This window comes from Pseudochaenichthys georgianus, chromosome 21, assembly GCF_902827115.2.
Source record: "Pseudochaenichthys georgianus chromosome 21, fPseGeo1.2, whole genome shotgun sequence".
Classification (NCBI taxonomy): Eukaryota; Metazoa; Chordata; class Actinopteri; order Perciformes; family Channichthyidae; genus Pseudochaenichthys; species Pseudochaenichthys georgianus.
The window spans coordinates 31573827-31595502 of record NC_047523.1 but is presented as its reverse complement, the minus strand read 5'-3'; the positions used below and the strand labels follow the sequence as shown (position 1 = coordinate 31595502).

At 40.2% G+C, this 21676-nt stretch overlaps 3 protein-coding genes across 5 annotated transcripts; all 3 read right to left on the bottom strand.

Annotated features, from left to right (window-relative positions):
• Positions 1 to 60: 60 nt before the first annotated feature.
• kbtbd7 (kelch repeat and BTB (POZ) domain containing 7) lies at positions 61 to 4470 on the bottom strand. Its single transcript, XM_034110502.1, has one exon. It carries the CDS (start codon positions 4157 to 4159, stop codon positions 2294 to 2296), a length of 1866 nt encoding a protein of 621 aa, XP_033966393.1. The 5' UTR covers positions 4160 to 4470; the 3' UTR covers positions 61 to 2293.
• A 1645-nt stretch (positions 4471 to 6115) lies between these two features.
• Positions 6116 to 7595, bottom strand: LOC117467078 (uncharacterized). The gene is given in 5 exon segments (XM_034110658.2): positions 6116 to 6560; positions 7038 to 7066; positions 7069 to 7206; positions 7319 to 7398; positions 7516 to 7595. Coding segments are annotated over 4 exon segments (417 nt in total). The 5' UTR covers positions 7340 to 7398; positions 7516 to 7595; the 3' UTR covers positions 6116 to 6331.
• A 636-nt stretch (positions 7596 to 8231) lies between these two features.
• On the bottom strand, positions 8232 to 20603 carry slain1a (SLAIN motif family, member 1a). Of its 3 annotated transcripts, XM_034110356.2 has the most exons (9): positions 20070 to 20603; positions 18292 to 18428; positions 15199 to 15315; positions 12980 to 13084; positions 12645 to 12794; positions 11526 to 11867; positions 10617 to 10805; positions 10131 to 10464; positions 8232 to 9102 (listed from the first exon to the last, which is right to left on the bottom strand). In XM_034110356.2, the coding sequence occupies exons 1-9, from the start codon at positions 20507 to 20509 to the stop codon at positions 9027 to 9029; spliced, it is 1890 nt and encodes a 629-aa protein (XP_033966247.1). In that variant the 5' UTR covers positions 20510 to 20603; the 3' UTR covers positions 8232 to 9026. The 3 variants fall into 3 exon arrangements, with proteins under 3 accessions (XP_033966247.1, XP_033966248.1, XP_033966249.1); XM_034110357.2 differs by lacking the exon at positions 15199 to 15315; XM_034110358.1 differs by lacking the exons at positions 18292 to 18428; positions 20070 to 20603 and having other exon boundaries at positions 12980 to 13038; positions 15199 to 15213.
• Positions 20604 to 21676: the final 1073 nt, after the last annotated feature.

Below are 21676 nucleotides of genomic sequence, written 5' to 3'. Positions count from 1 at the left end.
TATGTGTTATAAACACGACCAGTTATTAAAGGTTTGGAAAATGAATACACATACAAATGCTCTTCTGCATCAGTCACATTTATTTCGAAACAAACACCAAAAACAACTTTATAATCCAGGCCATGTGTTACGGAGTCAATCCCCCCTTCATGGACGTTTCTTAACTGACTTTAGTTGTAACACACAGAAGACAATCCACAAACAAATATTCTTTTTATTGATGTTGAGTAAAGTCTGAATAAGCGTTTATAACTTTTCATTTTAGCCTATCATATTGTGTTAAACCAAGTATGTGTTTACAGGGTAAGTATTTGCAAATCCCCATGTTCTGTGGATATGACTTTATACAACGTAAATAAAAAATCTGCATGATTGTGAAAAGTGAAGTATTTTGACATGATTATTTATATATTGTCTTCTTTGAGTTACAGTACAACTATTGGAGTCCAATACAATAGACTCTCTGACACAAACACAACTCAAATATAATACTTCAGTTATGCATCATACAGGGGGACAACACTACACTTATTTACCAGTTTATTGGGTACAACTAGCTGAAACCAAGTCTCATATCATTGATATAAAGGGGTTTAATACACTTTATGTTAAATGAAGAGGCTACAGTTTGTAGTATTTTGATACTGAGACGTGATTTCAATATGTGTATACAGCATTTATATCAATGAGAGTAGTTCATTAGAGACCCTTATATTTGCTTCAGCATAACTAATAAATACAAAATAAATAAACTGGTAACTGAATGTATGAATGGTTAGGGCGGATGATGGCTTTGCAACAGTGTATTAGTCGACATGCAGACAAAATGTCCTCAAACTAAAACAATGAATCAGGACCAAACAATACTCAACACTTTGTGAAACAGTTTGGCTTTCGAATACAACATAGATGTTAAATCATAGATATGCAAACACATAAACTTCATTAAATAATTAAAAATAAAATCATAAATGTATAATTTGTCACAAAAAAATCACATCATTTTACTTCATTACAAAATCACATCATGGCATACAGGCTTTTGCTGGAGCCTAGACCTGAGTGAGCTTACAGTACATTGGCTTCTACACACCTCAGCTGTGTGTAACATCTTGGAGTGCATCGACAAGGTAAAAAAGGACAGCACATGTTAAAGCCCTTCATATTGTGTAGTCATAGAAACATGAGGCACTTCAGCTACCGGATGTCCCAAAAGTCACAGTCATGATTTGACAGCAATCGTCAGCAGGTGTGCTCATTTATTCAAGTTAAATAAAATCTATATTTCTGTCTTTATACAACATAACAACACAATGTCAGAGCATTAAAGGGGCCCTGTGGTGATATAACACATTAAAGGGGCCCTGTGGTGATATAATACATTAAAGGGGCCCTGTGGTGATATAACACATTAAAGGGAATTTTATTTCAGGGATTACTTCTCAGCCCGTGTAAACTGAACCTAAAAACTATTGTGTAACTCTGGAGGAACATTTTCAAATATAAAGCAACTTGCATGAGGGATTTTTTTTTGCCATATCCCACGTAAAGAAATACAAACAAATGCAGCGGACAGAGATGTAACATAAAAACACAACATTTTCATGCTATATTGACAGTGAACTCAAGAGCAGAATAGATTTTTATTTGAATGATCGTCACAAGTCTATTATTTTGTACTTGTTGGTAAGTTACTTTTCTGCAGCAGAATCAAAGCACTCTTAAAAGAGATCTTGTTCACAGAAATGTTTGACAAGTGGAGCACAGGTGGAAGTAATACTCTTACCGATGAAAAAGGTATATTAAATTGTAGTTTATTTCCAAAGGCTCAGTTTGGAAACCACTGCAATACGGATATTGTAGGACGACCTGAGGCAAAGTGTTCAAATGTAATGGAAAGGTAACACTACATCTCTGGAGTCACTTTCATTCAGCTGCCCTTATGAATGTGCTAAAGTATGGCTCTTAAGGGGAACTTCCATCACATACAAGTCAAGAGTAATTGTGTAAACAAGAATCTAGCAGACCTTAGTGCTGGCAGCACATGATAGAAATTGAACAAAAAGGCCTTGTCTCTTGGCAATTCTGAAACCAACTCTGCTAAGTTTATTTTCTTTAAAAAATTATCTTTATCCGTCCATGTGAAATAAAGATTTCAATGGACTTCTTCAACTGTATGGCTGGCTTTAATACTTCATTAATTCGCTGAGCTTTTTCTGGCAGTCAGAACCCTGTAAAAATCCACAAAGCGATACATAATTAAAACTTTTTATTGACACAGTAAAACATTTAACTACCAGTTCTCATCTGAGAAAGAGCTAGAGCTGCCAGAGTCTGAGTCTGCGTCCGTCAACCCGTCAAAGTCCCAGTCGGCACTGGAGCCACTGTCATCGTCCTCCTCTGTAGAGAAGCTGTGCGCAGAGCCTAGGCATGCTGGGTACACGCGTGTAGAAACACACACGGGCCCCAGGGTGGACACATACACCGCCATGATGTTCTTCCAGTTGTCCCTGCCGGGGTCGTACTCATGAATGAGGACCCTGTTTTTGTTGTGCTGTAGTAACGTCTGAGTGAGGAGGAGCAGCTTGTTGTTGTGCTGGATCACCTGGTAGTTCAGGGCCCGACTGTCGATGGGAATGTCCCCCAGCCTCTTCCATTCCCCTCGGGTGGGGCTGTAGGCTTTCACCACAGGGATGTCACACACACAGATGATCTGGTCCTGATACACGCAGGCCTTATGAAGCTTGTCCCTCCTCAGTGATCCACAGTGGCGCCAGCGGTTCCTCCTGGGATCGTAGCAAAGCATTCTCCTTTTGTTCACCACATACAGCTGATCGTTTAGTGCCACCACCTGCATTTTACCTAAAGAATGAGGCAAAGGAGCCACATATGTCCACTGGTTCCTCTGGATGCTGTAACACTCCACCTCCTTCAGTCGGGAATCCGTCACTGGGTTTCGTCCTCCCAGGAGGTAAACATGGCCGTTGAGGTAGCCCATCCCAGAGTGGATCCTCCCCAGCGGCCTCTCTGCCAACTCCTGCCAGCTGTTCATCACAGGGTTGTACAGCCAGAAGTGTTTGGAGAGGTGGGAGGCTAGGTACAGGTTGTTGTCAGGGGTGGCACAGGCGATTAAGGACTCCATGGTAGAGCGTTTGTAATCCTGACTGCTGAGGTCTTCTAAAGGAGGAGCCATGAAATACAGGTCCTCTGAGTAAGGGTCGCAGCACATTATGTTGTCGTTTGGTAGGCCGAAAAAGAGGATCATTTCTTTTGCATTTACACCTATTCTCTGTTTTGGTATGTCCAGAGTTGCAGGTATTGCACAGCTGACCTCTGCAGACGTGTTAAAGAAGGTTTCGAGGTATTTCTCAATTAAAGGCCTAGCCATGAGACCCTCCAGGTAACATTTGTCCTTCTCGTTAAACAAGTTCCAGCGTACGCATTTCAACGCCTGTAGTGCATCCTCCCTTTTCTGTGGTGCATTGTCCTCTATCCACTGCAAAGCAGCCGAGCAGACCTTCCTTTCACAGTCCACATCCAAAGCGTCCAGAGACAATATCTCTTTCAGTTGTATCAAATCCAACTCACAGAGCTCCCCTCCACTACACACCTGGCTAAAATGTCTTGCTATAAAGGCTTGAGCAGTGTCCTTCAATTCAGGATTGTCATAAGAGTCAGCAAATTTCAGAATCCCCACACAGTTTGATAGGTCCAGCCTCCTCGTCATGAAGCTGGAGCAAGCCTTCCTGATGTACTCAAGCTGGAGCATGTTTGATGCTGCGTACAGCCTCTGGACGTTGCTCTCCGTGATGGTAACCCTGCCTGTGTAACAGTAGTCGATGATAACAGACATGGACTCAGAGTCCACCCCGCGGATGACCACTCTCTGCTGCATGCTTTCATTTAACCCCCCGGTGAACATGCTCTTGAAGTAAGGGCTGGCAGCTGCGAGGACGTTGCGGCTGCACAGGAAAAGTTGTCCAATGTCACCCCTGGCTCCCTCTCCGGTTGACTCTTCCTCTTCACTCTCCACTCCGATAGTAACGTCCCCGAGCAGGCGACAGTCATACAGGAATTTCAACTCGTCCATCAAACCCCGAGCGTGATTCACGTCCTCGAGCACCTCGGGACCACTGAAGAAACTCAACGCCATAGCCATTACAGCAACTTAAGTGAGCAATGTATTGCTATTTTACGTCGGCGGATGTGTCAAATAAACCGCCGTCATACGGTTGACATATTCGGATAACGGGAGAGGCTCATGGATATATCCGTCCGCAGATAATAACACATCCGTTCATAGAGGAAAATCAAACATATGCTGTGAAAAATACATTACCAGCTGAAAGTCAATATGTCCAACTAATCCTAAAATCGCATTTAAATGTACGATAATCCATCAATTGTACCGAGAGTCACTGACAGTAGTGTCGATTTTCTTTGATTTCTCTGGTAAATGCTGACAACTGTTTTGAGTGTCAAACGGTTTTTGGATTGAAACTACAATTTCCGGGAGACGTTGTCAAAATAAAGCCCAGCTACATGTACAAGTGTTACACATATTTCCTTTTGTTTCACTCTATATTCAATTTAATAAGTTATCTAATAGTTAATAGGCAATATTCACGTTTATCACCCTTCACTACTTAAATATATATATTTTTAACTCAATATGAAAAAAATGTAATCTCTTAATTTGAAGGCATTCTTACTTGACTTCCGCTCTGGCTCACACAACCTTGATAGGGTAGCATTCGCCTCTCTGATTGGTTTGTGGATCTGGGTCAAATTGAGGTTTATTCAAAAATAAGAGAGTAGGGGTACACGGGTACACGAATGCTTATGCTAAACTTTATTTATTTATTCAGCCAGCAATCTTCATTTTGTAAAAATATTATTAAATAAATCTAACAATTTTTTCAACATGATTTTAAAGATGTCCTGCTTGCAGCATCTCAGATTCTCAGTCATTTACATGGCTTTTTCTTTCATTACAGGACATAACATAATCACAAAACATTTATTTCATGAGAAATACAAGCAATTTGAAGATTTTAACCCTTGTGTTATGTTCACATTTCGCACCCTTTGGTAATGTTCGGGTCAAATTGACATATTTCAGGGTTTTAAAAAAATACAGAACTAAATTCAACATGCACTTGTTGCAGTTGCTGCATGTAGTCTGTGTCTTTGAGTCCTTTGAGGGTCCACAGACCTCACAGCTGGCTGTGGGGGTCTTCCAGAAGCTGACTGTGGGTCTTCTTGCGGCTGGCTGTGGGGGTCTTCCAGCAACTGGCTCTGAGTCAAGTTCATCTTCCAATTTGCTGTCAAATTCTGAGTTTACCTCCACATTATCCTCATCTTCAGAAATGTCTTCCTGTTCCACTTCACCGTGTTCTTCTAATGCATTCCACTCACTCTCATCCATTATTAGCTGCAAGGCTCTCTAAGCAGAATATCTTTTGGCCATTTTGATGGTAGATAATTGTAGTTCTGCACTACACTGTAATGTGAGGTTATGTCTCTGCTTAGTCCCTCCTCCGGCGTGCAGGTGCGAGGGGGACAGTGCGAGAAAATTTAAAATGTTTATACATTTCTGGAAGATCTAAAATATTTATAATGTTCTAGGATAGTTGTGTGTACACACTACAAAGGGTAAAAATCAAGGGAAAACAGGATCAAACAGCTTCTATATGCATACGATTTTGTGAGTGTGTGTGTGTCTTTAGTTTGTGTGTGTGTGTGTGTGTGTGTGTGTGTGTGTGTGTGTGTGTGTGTGTGTGTGTGTGTGTGTGTGTGTGTGTGTGTGTGTGTGTCTTTAGTTTGTGTGTTTATGTGTCTTTAGTTTGTGTGTTTATGTGTGTTTTTCTCTGTCTCTTTGTCCTGGTATTGTATCCGGGTCAGATTGACCCGAACCTTTTATGAAGGACATAAATGCGGGTGGGCATTTTTTCATAAGTGGAAAAAAATAAAAACAATTCCACATGTCCTTCACAATAAATAATCTTCGGCCATTGAGTTTCAGGTTGAACGAAAATATCCTTATATTTTTTTTTATTCATTGAAAATGGAAATCGGGTCAATTTGACCTGAACACCACACAAGGGTTGCACAAGTGATTTGTTAATGATTACAAAGATTTAAAAATGAGTCCTTTAATTCGACTTTTCATCTTTATTGAAACTCTTTTAATGTATTCCAATATAGAAAGTTTCATTACTTTATACATGGCCCATGCTTCTCACTTGTTTGATCAAGGACACAGTACATTTATTTGCAGTGCGCCATGTAGAAAGTGCCACATTTTTCACATTTTCACCCAGCTTTAAGTTTATCTACGGTTGAGGTCGTTGATCCTGCGCAGTGCGTCTTGGTTGTGGATGGTCTTGTGGACAGTTATGAGGAAGGGGAAGGCTGAGGGCAGCTCAACCCTATGGCTCAGCTTCTGGTGGCCCCAGTGGAGGCAGCGCAGCCTCTCAGACAGGTCCCGTCGGCCTGCTCGCTCTAGTCCATCCTGCAGCAGCTTGGTCTTATTGGGCTTGTCCCATGACTTTTCATACCTGAAGATAGACATGTGAGAAGCATTTGAGTCCAAGGAATGGAGCAGGAGTGAAAAGGAGTTGCATTAAGGAGGCAATGTCTATAAACCAGTGAAGCCCAGTACACCACAAGAAGACTCACATAACTTAATAAACGTAGTATAAGAAGTCATTAGCACTTTTTGAATCTATATAGGCAATTGTTTGTTATTCTGAGGAAAACCCCATTCAGGTATACTGTAATTATAGTCTATAATCTGCACAATAACAAGGGCCAACACACACACACACACACACACACACACACACACACACACACACACACACACACACACACACACACACACACACACACACACACACACACACACACACACACACACACACACACACACACACACACACACACACACACACACACACACACACACACACACACACACACACACACACACACACACACACACACACACACACACACACACACACACAGTGTACCAGCTCTCCAACATGGTCCTAGCCTGGTCCTAACACTCTTCTCTGTGGATTTGGTGTGAAATCGACCGATCTCAATTCTGTTGAAACCAAGCTCATATGCCAAAACTGTCCACTCAAAACCGAGCAGATTGGAAATCTCCTGCAGTGTCTTTAGGTTAATCACAGCATCCTGAAAAACAACATGCAAAGTCACTTAAAGATAAAGAGATTTAGATGAAGATATCCAAGAGAAATCCTGATCTAAGTCATATGGAAGTGATAATAAAAAAGATTACACATACCTCTTGGGCTTTGTTGGGCATTATTTCAAATTCCAAAAGATCAGCAGTGCAGGGCACACTAAGCAACTGTTCTCATAAACCTAATGTAACAAACAGATCTTGTGAAAAAAAATGCAGATATCATTGATTTCTATATAATAAACATACATAGACCTTCCTAAATTCCAAATCCCAGAATATAGATTGTATTCACTCACCTGAAATACAGTCTGCCAAAAGTGAGCGTGGTTTGTTACTGGGGAGATTCATCATCAACACACACCTCTGTTAAACATTAGTCACTCTGGCTCCCTTGTGACGATAACACTTGTCAAGTTAAACCCTTACCCCATGCTTACAGGTAAACCGCCGTACATAATAATGGCAGCCCACTGCTCCTAACACTAGGATGGGTCAAATGCAGAGAAACTGTTTCGTTACTAGTACCTGTACTATGTAATGACAATAAACGTAAAAAAAACAAACACATGAACTGTGCTACAATTAGAGGGCAGTCGTCACTTTTATATTTTAAATAACTCAGAGTATATGGACTTCTTTGTTGACTTGATGCTGTTTGCTCAAAGCATTTCACCTTCAGGTCTTTGTTGTTTTACAACTTGGACGATTAGAGTGGATGGTCTTCAGCTAAAAGTTAAAGAAATTGACTAAACTAGTGAACAATGTAATGTTTCTGAAAATGTACAGCAATGTTTTTAACCATTAGTGTGTTTTTTAACAGTTTATCAACGGTTCATTTTAAATTTCCAAGTAAATATATCACGTACTTAAAATACTGTCATATCATATTTCAGAATAATGTCAGCTCTTCCTGGTCCACGCTTAATTAACAATATAATTGATGTTAATCTGGTTAAGAAATGATTTTTCCTCCTACGTACGTAAATATTCAAGCCTAGAAAAGTAAAGCAAATATTTTAAAAGACTTTTATTCACATTACAAATCCACATCCTCTCTAAAGTCTTGTCATACAGAAAAAGCATTAGGGCTCTTTGTGCAATGTCATTTCAGCGATGATGTTTATCAAAGAACATTAGAAATCTTAGCTCTCATGTAAACAATAAGAGAAAGGAAAGATAACGCGTGTACACTAACTTAGGTCATAGTCTTTTTTACTTAAAGTGTTAATCATAATTATGATCAAAAGTGCTGCAAGGTCCAGCCAATAAATATAACATGAATTACATTACTTTTTAACAGGCACAGGATTTAACAAAATTCCAGGTTCAACTTCAAATCTGACACGACAGACTGACACAAATCAATAATTGCAAAATTAGTCGTACAAAATCAGTCATAGCATGTACAAAAGCTGGGGCTGTTTTTTTTCCTATGCTTTAACTGCAAATAACTCTTCATTCTTGTATGAAAGCCTTAATTATCCACAATGACAAATCAAAAAACACATATCAAATAAGATTCAGTTCACATTTAACAACAGAGTATCAGAATATTGCCAGGTTGTTTTGTCGTGTCAGCCTGTGTTACAGCAGGTAGTAATGTAGAGATCCAGCCTGCTGGACCCGTACAGTCTCTACTCCGTCCTTCAGTGAGGAGTAGAGCCCTTTAGAAATGTTAACAGTCACTCTCTCTTGGGTCACAGCCCAAGACCGGGGCCCTCTTAAGGGCATCCTCTTAAATCATTGGGGTCCCACGCAGCGTTATCCTGTGCACCTCTTGAACCTCTTGAACTTCAGTTTATTCAGTTCAGTAGCAGCCGTCTTTCCAGCTGCTGTCCCTCAGGGCACTCAGGGCAGCCACGCTCTTTGGAGGAGTCAGCATACTGTGGACAGAAATAAACATCTAGATTAAATACTTTAATACACTAAAAAGCAATAACCACTTAAGTATCATAAACAGACTGATTTAGCTGGGCTGTGAAAGTTTGACCTTTACCTATAGCACCTCCTTCAGGACAAACAGTGTAAATGTTTAAAGAGTACTTCATTTAAACAACTTTTTGTATTTGATAGTTACTTAAAATTGTCAAATACAAATTCTCAGGTTTCTCTCTGGGTTTTTAGAGGGCTTATATGAATTGCAACCCTTGGGGAATGGGAGGAGGGGGAGTTTGGGGTCCTGCTGAAAGAACATTGGCAGGTTTTTGGATGAAAAATGTGCACGTTTACAACATTTTGGACCATTAACGTTACTGCAGTCTAAAAATCCTAGGGACCAAACTTCTGACAGTTCATTCATTATTTGACTATTATCACACATCACAGCCTTTGCCTGACATTTGCCCTGTTAACTCCTATTCTGTAAACCAGAAGGGCAGATTCTGAAAACGTTCTATTATCGTTTCATTTATGCTATAAAAAAAGAAAGGACAGAGCAAACAGTTTACAAATTGTTGAGCCAGACGGAGCTTGCCAACTAAGGACAGAAGCAGGATGTGAACATTGCATTTATAAAGAACAGCACCACTTTGCCATGCCGTGCTTTAGCTCATCCACATTGTTTTTACATGTACACAGCTTATCCACGCTAATGGCAGGATTTATAACGTTTTACACTACAGACAGCACACTTGAACAGCAACATACTGTATCTCGTAGTAGCCACAGCAACACTGCCAACAACAGGGAACTAATGCATGTGAAATGCAAGGAGAGAGAGTGGGGAGTGGAGCAGTGTGAGGATGACCCAAAACCAGGTTATTATTCTGTATGATAATGCAGGACGGAGGGAAAAGCCATTTCCTACAGGAGACGTGCACAGACTCAATGATTCACATTCATGAGACAGTATTCTTCAGACAAATGGAAACAATCACATCAAACGGAATTTTCTTTCTATATCTGGCCTTACCTGCGCGTGGGTTGCGTGATTTTGCTTGCGCGTGGAACTCCACTTGCTCCTACAAAGGAGGCTGGGCGAGGAAGGGAGCTGCGAATAACAGCTGGCTGGTTGCTGCTGGCTTTTAAAGGTTGTTGTACGAAACTGCTGCTGTGTTTGAGGAGCTGAGGCAGCGCGGTGCAGCTGGGGATGGAGTGCAGACTGGTGGAGGTGGGCAGGGAGCTGGTGGGGGGGCACTGCTGCACCGTGGGGCTTACGTAAGCCGTGGCTTTTACAGGGTTTCGGGGAGTGGTTGGAAAGTTCCCCACGCTCTGGACTCGCTGGGTGAGCTGGCCTGGGGAGGGAACTGAAACACAGCGAGTGAACCGTTAGATAAATACATCAGTGACAGAAATGCAATTACTGCATGTGAAATTGCCAATGCGCTCAACATTCACTCATGAATAAAAATGAGCCACAGCGCTGATTTATTCATGGACTTGAAGAAAATATCCTTACTGGAGGACTGGAGTCGAGCAAGCCCACTTGACGAGTCAAAGCTCTGGCTGCTCCGGAGGGAGGATATCATTGGCAGGGAGGAGGGGCCGTGGGAGGGTGGGTTGAGAGGGGAAGCCAGGCATGGACTGCTGGGAACACTGGGCATGCTGGGAGATCGGAGCAGGTTGGGCATGCTTCTCCGTAGCTTGTCTATGCAACCATATTAACAAACCACATCAGGTATCGAAGTTGTAGACTCAATATGAAGCTCAGCACAAATGTTTCTATCATTCTAACAAAGGAATACTTTCAGAGTTTGAGGAAATAAAGTCACTGCTTCTGGCCAAGAAAAAGTTCTCAACATAACACCCATGTGCATTTTGTCATTTTAACAACTTTTGTTTTGATGTGAATAAGATATAATGTGTTCGTTAGTGAGCTTTAGAGGCAGATTTAGAGTTGGGTCCAAATGGTAAACCTTGATTTGCAAAAACTATTGCGGTAATCGTTGCCCAACTACGAGAGATTTTCCTAGAACCAAGGCTTACCATCTAGACCCAGCCTGGATTTGTTACCATTGGAAAGAGAAAAGCTAACTGTTTAGCCAGCCTTTATGCTAAGCACCACCAAGCTGCTGCTGACAGTGCACATTGATGAGAGTGGTATCAAACTTCTCAAAATTCGCTATTCCATTAATCTCTAAGCTCTTCAACATAACAATCAAATCTGTTTCATACGTCAGTCGCAAGTACACTGACACACTAAATCCTGTCATCAAGAGAACTCTCTAAATCTTTCTTGGCACAGAAATGGTGTGGTAAGAACTATGGGGCATCTTGGATGTGGGTTATTGTGTTAAGAAAAAAAGGGGACATTAAGGATATTTAGTGATCTCATATCAAGTGCTCAACAAATTCATGAAACACTCACCTGTGCTATTCCTGTATAATGTGTGGTTTTCTGTGGTCAGGCTGGAGGGTCCAAGGTATTGTGAGAGTCCGCTGAGTGAAAACTGAGGTGTGTTTGAGCTGCGTTTGCAGTCTCTGATACTGGAGAAGGTGTGAGAGTGGGGCAGGCCGCCCCGCTGCATAGACCCTGTGCGGAACAGTCGAGGCTGGGGAGGAGGGAGCAGGTCGTATCCTTCGTCCTCGTCGTCCTCTTCCTCCTCCTCCAGATCCATCTCACTGCGCCTGAGGGTGTGTAAGGTGAAGCCAGAGTTGCGACGGCTGGCTGTGGGGGGGTGTGAGGTAGAGGCGTAGTCCTGTCGGAGACCTACAGGGAGACAGATCAATGCTTTTATCTGTGGAAAAACACACACCTGAACCTCATATAGTATATGATACATTGTTCTCCATAAGGCGCCCTTCATCTATTATTCCGGTCATGTTTATGTAGACCAGACTGATACGTTTCTTCTGAAATCTCCTGCATAATTTAACATACATCAAGATTTGTGACACTGTCAACTCAATTTTAACTGTTCAAAGGTCAAACATTAATCTTAGTCTCAGCCATACACGAGTAATGTAAGATGGTGATCTATCTCAATCTCTTCAGAAGATCAGACCTCAGTGTTTATAGGGTGGGCACTTACTGTTTATTTGCATGCAACCGAAAGAGAGCTGCATATTTCTGTAGTCCGACCTAAAGGCCTGGGATTTTTCCACTGAATCTTTGCAGAAAATAAGATTGGTCGCAACAAAAGTTTCTGTTAGTCAAAAGCTAAAAATAATCACTTAAATCTTATTTAGCCACTCGTTAGCGACCATCTTTTTTGGACAAGTGAAAGCTTTTTAAAAAGTGGGGTATTTACTCATTTATTGTATTTTGTTAAAAAAAAAAAATTCATATCTCTCAAGCGTAAATACAGACCTTATGTCAAACATATAACCAGAAACCCATAAATATAATCCAATCGATTTCAGAAAAAGGAATCTGAAGAGTAGATAATGTCTGGGTTTTAGTCCTGCTGCACTCTATTATCACCCGCAATTCTTGCAGTTTTCATGAAGGATATCTCTTTGCATGACATTTTTATGGTCCACTCACTCTCCTCCTGAAGTCGTGCCATGACCTCCACATCTGTCATGTCCTGCAGTTTGTAGCTCATAGAGATGGAGTCGTCCTCCAGCTCTGACACCCCCACCTCACTGTCCACGGAAGACTGTGGGCTGATCGCTGCATGCCTGCGACCCACGTCTAAAAATACACCAGGATAATTCACTCGATTGGTTTTTGATCAAATACACGTGATACAGACTGTTCCATATCAAATGTGACGTTAAGGTGTTGATAATCATTCCAGATGGGTGTTGAATCACATTAGGTGAAACTGCAGATATGACTGACAGAGCGGAGGAGATATGTTGTCAGTGAGGTCTTACTGTGGAGATTGGAGTTTGATAGGAAGGTGGGCGCTCTGTCACTGAGGTTGCAGCTGGCCCTGAAAGGTAGAGTCGACTGGAGTAAAGACTGAGCAGATGATGGAACTAGGAAACACACAGAAAAAGAGAGAGAAGATTCAATCACCGACATTAACATGCAAATCAAAGCTTAACCCTCTGAGACCCACGGGGCCGTATACGATCCCAAATATCACGTTGTGTTCAAAGCGTCATAAGTCATAACTCATCAGCTGTTTGAGCCAGAGTTTCCTCTTAAACTACAGAAATGGCAATAAACAACTCTATTCAGATTTTCATTGAGAGGCGTTTACTTATTTCGGTGAAACGGATGTGCGTAAAGTTTTAAAAGATGCTGATAGTTTCACCTTGATTCTGGGTCACGTTTCTGAATCGGACACTCTGAGTGGATGCAGTCAAAGCCAATCGGAGTCTGATTCAGAGTCAGTTCCGTTGTTATGTGTATTGAAACGAGAGCCGGTATAATTCCACGCGCGAAAACAAAATAAAAGTTGGAACACGTTATTTTAGTGTCTTAAAAGTAGACTGAGGTATGGCAAGGAAGTTTACTACAGCTGAGGCTTTGGAGCTGATTTTTCAAGGTGCCGATGTCGATGAAAATTCAGACGAATCTGCTCAGCATGCCATGTATCATGTGTAGTCTTGACAAAAAATGAGAATTCCTGGCAAAAACACGCCCATGGATGCTGCCCAAAAGAATGGGCATAGCTAATGAACATAATAAGTTAGAATCTTCTAATCAGTTCTGATACAATGATAATAAATGTGTGCAAATGTCTGCGTTGAATTTTTCTTTCAATGTTATGGTTAGCTTTTGAATGAAATAAGTAAAAAATTCAAGCTCCGTTTAAAAAAACAAAACATGTATGGGCAAATATCCCCAATTATAGTGTATACAAGTCTCTAATGAGTGACACATATCATTAGCTGAAGTTGTGCTGATTTCTGGGATGTGTACAACTTTATTATACTGTAAAGAAATGACAATTTATGAGGCAAAACACAAACATTTACAAAAACGTAAATGTCCTATGTGGGTCTCAGAGGGTTAACCTGAACCCACTGACTTCTGCCATTATATCAAATATGGATGAGGTTTTTTTTATCTGGTGGTTGCTTCAATCTGTCCGAGTACATGAGCAGATAATCTCCTGCCTGGAATCGGCTGTAATCTGTTTGTAAACTGCAAGTAACAGGTTGTTTAAGAATCTACATCTAGACTAGCTTCATGCAGTGAGCTTCATAAGTATTTTGGACGCAACAAATTACTTTGGATATGTTTTCTTATTACTTTGGATTTGAAATGTAGCAATAAAAATGAGGTTACAGGAAAAAGTGGGTTTGAATTTGAGCTTCAAAGACTGTTATCTCTAAAGAGGAATAGACTTTAAATGTGAGAATGTATGTGAACGTTTTGTCAACATTTTAGATTTTTTGTTATGCTGTTTTGTTAAACTTTGGAAAGAGGGTAACAGTGGCCTTTGGTTGAAGAAGTTGTCTTGAGTCCCGACACTGGCAGGATAAAACTGAGTGAGGAGAATACAAAAAGCAGCGCTGTTCAGAGGCCATCAGATCAGACTCTGGTTGTACTGCAGTTTCAATGTGTGAGTGTATGAATGTGGAGAAGGGCATTCCTAAAAACACAGCACTGAAATGACCCTGGTTAAATAAACAAGAACTAGTCGAGTCAACAGCTATACCAGTGAACATCTGAGGCTGTATTGAAGCACAGCAGTGTTTTGAACTAAACACTATTATCAGCAGGCCAACGTGCTATCATGCTCACCATGGCAACAACATTTACCAGGGAATGTTTACCCTGTGAAGCGTCCTCGTTTTGCACGTTAGCATGCTCACATTTCCTCGTTGGCTCTAATACACAAAGTAACTTGGAGTTCTTATGAATGTTTTACAGGTATTTCTTCGTAAAACAAAGTGTTGGACAAAAATACATTTTGACACAAGAAAAATATCTGAGGATCACATAATTCATCAGGACTCATCCTCTTGGTCCCATGTATGTCTTTACAAAGTGGTAATAAATGTAAAAAGCTTAATAATATTTTGTAAATGAAATGGTTACTCAGCACATCACTGTCAATTAACTAATCAATGCATTGATTATTAGAGTGACTCTCTGAGGTTAGCAGATATGCATGTGTAGAATATGTTTATGTTACCTGGGGACTCGGTTAGTGCAGCAGGTTTAGTGTAAGGCAGGACAGGGAAGCTGAGGGTGGAGAGTCCCTCTATGCAGCTGTAAGGACGGACGGAGGAGACTCCTCGCCACCGCTTAGCTGGACACAAGATTGTAGCGAAGGACATGTTAGTGTGATTGCTTCACCATGTATCACACACAGATACACACAAACAACCGCACACACACATAGAGCATATTGATTATTTTCCAACACTCTCTGGCCAAATGTTAATCTGCTTTTTACAGCTCAGTATTGATGCTTTAAATGATTAGGTTCTGGCTCCGACAGCAGAGGCTGATACAGTAAGACAAGGTTTATCTTACTACTGCAGCTTATTGGGATAAACTACAGATTTTTTTTGGAGGGATCTTAGGATAAGCAGGGATTTTACATGGCGGCTACATTCCATTCCAAAAATGTAGAATTAGATCTACTACTTTGGGTTTTGGAGGTTACTATTATATTGCTAAAAATAACTCCTGCTGCATTAAATTCATGGTACAATGCTGTCATCCCATATTTGTTTATTAAAAGGTATACGTTGTATTTCAAAGCTTTATTATTGGCTAAAACATAATTAATAAAGTTCAGCTCAATAGTAAATAACTAATATTGAAAGACTGAGACAGCTTTTTATTACAAGAGGAGCATTTGGCATATTACATGACAATTTGTTACATGTTAATGAAGTATGCCTTATTAGAAAGTGGTATTTTTTTCACTAATCAATTATGGCTAGCAGTCTGTAAAATGTGGTTAGTGAAAACATATATTTATAGAACAAGTAAATGTCTTTGTCTTTACAGACATAGGTGTATATGTCTGTAAAGACAAAGACATTTACTATGTATGTCCATATGTCCTCTGCCATTGTTCAGAATTCATCACATAAAAACAATAAATACTTAATAAGTGGGCCACATGTTTTTTGGACTAAAGTGCTAAAATATTAACAAGCTTTTACCCTTAATCCCTACATTTCTGTACCAGCATGTAATATTATAATTTCCTATAGACTAATGCAAACTATTTTATAACTCTGGACTTGTCAAATGTCAACATTTCTAATCCTTAGAGTTGGTGTTAGGTGCTGAACCTTTGTCTCTTTTGGAAAGGGTTTTCAGTCTGTGTGTTCATTAAAAATGTAGTTGGTCTCTAAAATCATTACTAAATATTTCAAACTACATATCCCTTCCACAGTTAGGCCTTCAATTGTAATAGTGCACAACTTTTTTTTTCAATGTGTAAACAGAGTTCCCTCCCCTGATTGGTAGTCAGAGAGGCACACACCTGACAGAGAGGAGCATTAGGCATTCCTGACACAATTAGCCTCAACTGGCCCTGGATGAAACTAGCATTCAGGGCAAGTTACACAAACAACATCTACTGGAGCTCAGAGACAAGGAAGTATTCATGACCCACAGGAGGAGAGCCAACCTTCACTGAATACAGCTTTTAGAGAAAGAAGTGGACCTTGAACCGTACACAAACACACATGCTCACTCACACTAATGAACATCCAAACAAATACTAACAAACGCATTGTTACATTCCCGTTTGGACACATCAAATATGAAGGTGAACACCTTGAAACTTGTTTCAAATATTAAAATCTAAGCACACACAGACATACCCGTACACACAGTAAATAGTTCTGTGTGCAACAGTACAAGAGTCTCTTGTGCAGTCTATTGGAGTGGCTATGTGGAGCAAATCGGCTTCAAAAACCCAGTTAATGTAAGCATGGTTCCCATGGAAACCATATCCCTGTGCATGAGTGTAGCAACGGTAAAAGCACCACATGCAAAAAAACTGTGTCAAGCAGCAAATGTATTTGAGTAGCACTGCTTATATGTTGGTGCAGATGAGCATCATATCCTGGTTGTAGTTAACCACAATATGCTGAGAAACTCAATTTGTGAGCACAGGTGCGCAGCTTAAGTTATGTTGATTGAAATCAGCAAAAAACATTAGCCTATGTCACAATAGTTTACATGCTGAAATAAAAATAAAAATAGTGATGCAGTATCTTTACCCTGATCCTTCATTGCTGGTGACTACATGGAGCAAAATACAGTTAATAACCGAAGTGGAGGAAATGTCAGATTTCTGTGATGTGGGTGAGTCTAAATGTTAATACCAGAATATGGTTATAATCATGTATAAAGCGGGCTGAATTGCTGTATTACTATGTTTTTTTTACTATAAGTTATAGAATATCCTAATTATGACCAAAAATAAGAACAATACTCAAAGCCATGTCAAAAGTGTGCATGAAAATATTTGTATCTGTGAAGCTATTCAGCCCTTGTTGGCTTTGAGCACTATATTTGAATTTAAAATGAAGAGTTTAAAATTCACACACACATCTGTGGCATTTAAGAGGGTTAATGTAGACTATTTTTTGGCCTGGGATTGGTGATTTTGTGTCCTCTCCAGTGATTTACTAATAGGCTAGCCATTTCCAGTCTTTATGCTAAGCTAAGCGGCTGCTGGCTTCAGTTACATTTTGAACATAAAGGCATGAGAGCAGCATTAATCTTCCCATCTAACTCTCTGACAATTAATATCAACATCCCTTGAAAACGTTGAGGATGGAAAGATGTGACCACGTGTTAGCGTTTCATTGTAATGGTGATACTTTGACTACAGCTTTATAATCCCCTCTACGCTGATCTCCACATTTTCCACATGGAGTGATGCCGTCCACCAGCACAGCATGAGTTCCTCCAAACTAAATTGTTTTTATGTTTTACGGGCAGAGTAGTAAATCCCATAAACTGGTCTTAATTATTCTCTGGAGACACTGAAATGTGTAAATGGGAAGAAAGCTGAGGTGCTTAAAAACCCATAAATTCAAAGAGAGTGAGTCAAATGTTCAAATGGTGAGAAACCACGGAGCTGCGTGCAGAGAAAACGCTCCCACGGCTCAGAAACTGCTGCTGGTATATGTGGAGACATATTGCGAGCACGTCACAGATTATGATCACATGTCAGCAGCCAGAGAAACAGATGTCCACATGTGGCCGCAGATCAAGCCGTTAATCTGAGTGATAAATACACAGCATGTACCTTGGTCCAGTCTGTGAAGGAGGGTCATCTTAGCCAGCTGCACCTCTGGCCCCAGGTGGTCCAGGACCTGCCTGCACCACTGGAGAGGGCTGAGGACACTCTCGCCCTGAAGCCTGGATTTGGGAATCACATACAGCCTGCAACACACAGCACAACCCACAAATTAGTCCTGAGAGCTTTACAGCCCATATTGTTACTGTACAGAGAGCTGAAGTTAAATAAACTGGAAGCTGCTTGACTGTGTATCTTGGAGGATCTGGAGGGACCTGTTTTACAGTGGCGATATTTCATAAATGAAAGCAAAACATGACATTGCAAAGGCTGTGTAAAGGGAATAGAACCCAAATGGCAATACACTGTTAAAGTTCTCACAAAAAGCAATTCCATTTTACTAGCTACAATATAAACTATGTCTATGACACCAACAGTACTGTGTAATAAAAATTAAAGTGGTGACAGCTTCACTCGATGCAGTGATATAGGATGTGAGTACGTGACCGCTACAGTGAGACACAGGATTATAGTATATTTTCTCACTGTGGGTTGTAGATACTGTACTGGTAGACCTGAAACCATTAGTCAATTTGTAAATAAGAGAATCAATACAGGATTAATAGTCATTGTTGACCACAAAAAACTAATATTATCTGCTTTCAGCTTCTAAATTGTGAGAATGTCCTGCTTTTCTTTATCATAACTGACTTTGATTTGACAAGAGTGGGGTTTGGGATGAAAAGAATAATACATTGAAAAAGCCATCTTGACATTCTAATTTTTCACAATTTCACTTATAATTAATATATTAATCACGATTTTTTTGGAGATTACTGAAAATAATTGTCTTTCCATAAATTGCATCCCACTGCACCTTTGCCAAAACTAACACAAAAGTAAAAAATAAATGGAGTTCATAACCTGGAAACTGGATACCTATTTTATCAGCTAATTGCTATAAGTGGAATGAATCTGACCACGTAAGAAAGCGGGCAAAACAAGCTTTACAATTCTGAATTTAGCCTACAGGACTGTAAAATAATCAAGAAACAAGATATATGAATATGCTACAATTGGCTGGAGGTTAGGTTGGTTGTAAAAAATAAATAAAAATGATGTGTCACTTACAACCGAAACAGAAATGAACTTTCATTCAGCAAATAGGCCATGTTATATGCCTAACCCTTGAGGGTCAGTGATGTTAAATGGAGTGAGTATATTACGCTGGTGCTACATTCAGCATTGTGCTACATTTTCCACATCATCACATCAGATATGAAAAGCTGGGGACGGTTCAGTAGTCAGCATGTCAGTGTGTGAACTACCTAAGTCAGCATAGCAGAGCAGATACAGTGCTTCAAAGTAGTTCAGCCTGGAGCCAAACACTGCACACAGAGCTGTTGGATCACAGGCTGAAGGGAGGCATTGTTTCTAATTTCATCCCAGTGCTTTCTTATTTTTTAAAAGAGACCCATACTGCACGCACAGTGCATTCTGGGATGCCCAGAGCTTGTCTCAAATCTGTTTTTGTTCTTTATCCTCCTGCACAAACTGAGTCTGTTCGCTGGTGTCTGCAAGTCTATTCCAGGAGGACATGGATCAATAATGTGATCAATAAGAGTATGTCAGGGTAGAATTACACATTATTTCACAAAATTGTGGCTAGTTGACAATCCTGTGGCCTATTAAGCAGAGCAAAAAGAAACACAACACTGATTTATTTTCACCGCAAATGCAGATATAAATGTACAATATAGTGGTAGATATGAACAGATTATAATTACCAGCTTTCAGGCTCTCCAATAGGGAGCACGGTGTTGAGATCCAAAATATCAACCTCATCCAAAACGGTGGCTCCAGGAGCGAGGCTGTCCTCCTCAGCGGCGTCAGGAGACACAGAGCTCGGCTGAAAATACGCGATCGGCTCCTCCGGTGAACCGAGGGCACACGGATGAGACTGTGTCGGACTCGGGATGCCATATTTACAGGATAAATTGTCACTTGAACACGCTGTACCACCATGTAGACACGACAACGAGGTCTGGAGATGAGGGCCGATGGAGCAATTGTTTACAGCGTTCGCTCGTGTCCGCAATTGTTCGTTTTGCTTCTCCAATTTTCGGACTAATTCCTGCAGCTTTACCACCTCCAGCTCCGCGTTACTGATTTTATTGTTGCCATTGACGTCTGCCATCATCTGGGGGTTTAAGACCTCTGCTTCCATCTGGTAAAAAGCACATTGAGAGGGACAGAAAAAGCACGGCCTGCCTGCAGAGGGTCCTATTCAATTCAGAGAGGGTGTCCAGATTCCCCCTGTTTAAAGCTACTACTGCACACACGCACACACTCTCACACACACTGATGCTGCTGCTGGGATGATGCACATACTCCCTCTGATTGGTCAGCAGCTCGGAGTTTCACTCCCATCACACCACTGCTGAGGAAATGTTTATTATGGATAAAATATATAAATAGTTAGATACTTGAGTTTGTGATTGGTTGAAGAGATATGTGCAGTGCCATTTTAGATATGTAATACTGAATATACTACTACTACTACTACTACTACTACTACTACTACTACTAATACTAATACATAGTGATAGTTTTATTATTTAATCACTTTTTGGTGCAATTAGTTACCAGTTCCTAAAAAAACTAAAATGAATAAAAAAGGCTTCAGTGTATTTGAAGAAAAAGCCTATTTGCATCTGATATAATACACATTATCACCATTTCCTTGAAACCAACTTAATATTCTTTCACATAGTTTGATTTTGAACATGACCTGAGTATAATTTAAGGTCAAATGAGGGCTACATCTGTATTGAAAAGGTTCAACCATGTGTTATTAAGTGGTATGACAAAACTTCTTCATGAATACAAAGGAATAATTTCAGCAAATCTGTGTAATCATCATGTAATTAAGGAAAGAACAAAAGAGAAGAAACTGACAGAGGACTGCTGGGGACAGGCTACTGTACGTAAGGTCATGGTGAATATAGCAAGGTTATTGATAATGTATGTCAATTGCTTCCATGTTTGTTTCATTTCTGGTATGGAGTAACTCAAATATAAAAAAAGAATAAAATCAAGTAGAAATAGTTCTGTCTTTAGCTGTTAAATGTACATTAAGATATGATAGCGAGTATACATTTTGTACAGTACTAAAAATGTATTTCTATTAGGGGAACGACAATCAATTAAAATGAATTATACATTGTACTTTATTAGTATACAGCAATTACCAATTCAATCATTCCGTTAGAATTCTAATTTAATTAGTACAAATTCTTAATTGAAATAGCTCAATACTTCCATTTCGGTACACTTTATGATAAACTTCATTATAAGTAAATAAACACCTCAGATTGCCATTCTTCAAAAAGGC

Excerpts from the sequence above, each read along its gene's own strand:
- slain1a (XM_034110356.2), bottom strand. The coding sequence starts at position 20,509 with ATGGAAGCAGAGGTCTTAAACCCCCAGATGATGGCAGACGTCAATGGC. Across the intron at positions 12,795-12,979 it reads ATCAAACTCCAATCTCCACA|ACGTGGGTCGCAGGCATGCA; the intron begins GTAAGACCTCAC and ends GTGTATTTTTAG. Across the intron at positions 10,806-11,525 it reads ATTATACAGGAATAGCACAG|ACAAGCTACGGAGAAGCATG; the intron begins GTGAGTGTTTCA and ends ATGGTTGCATAG.
- kbtbd7 (XM_034110502.1), bottom strand. The coding sequence starts at position 4,159 with ATGGCTATGGCGTTGAGTTTCTTCAGTGGTCCCGAGGTGCTCGAGGAC.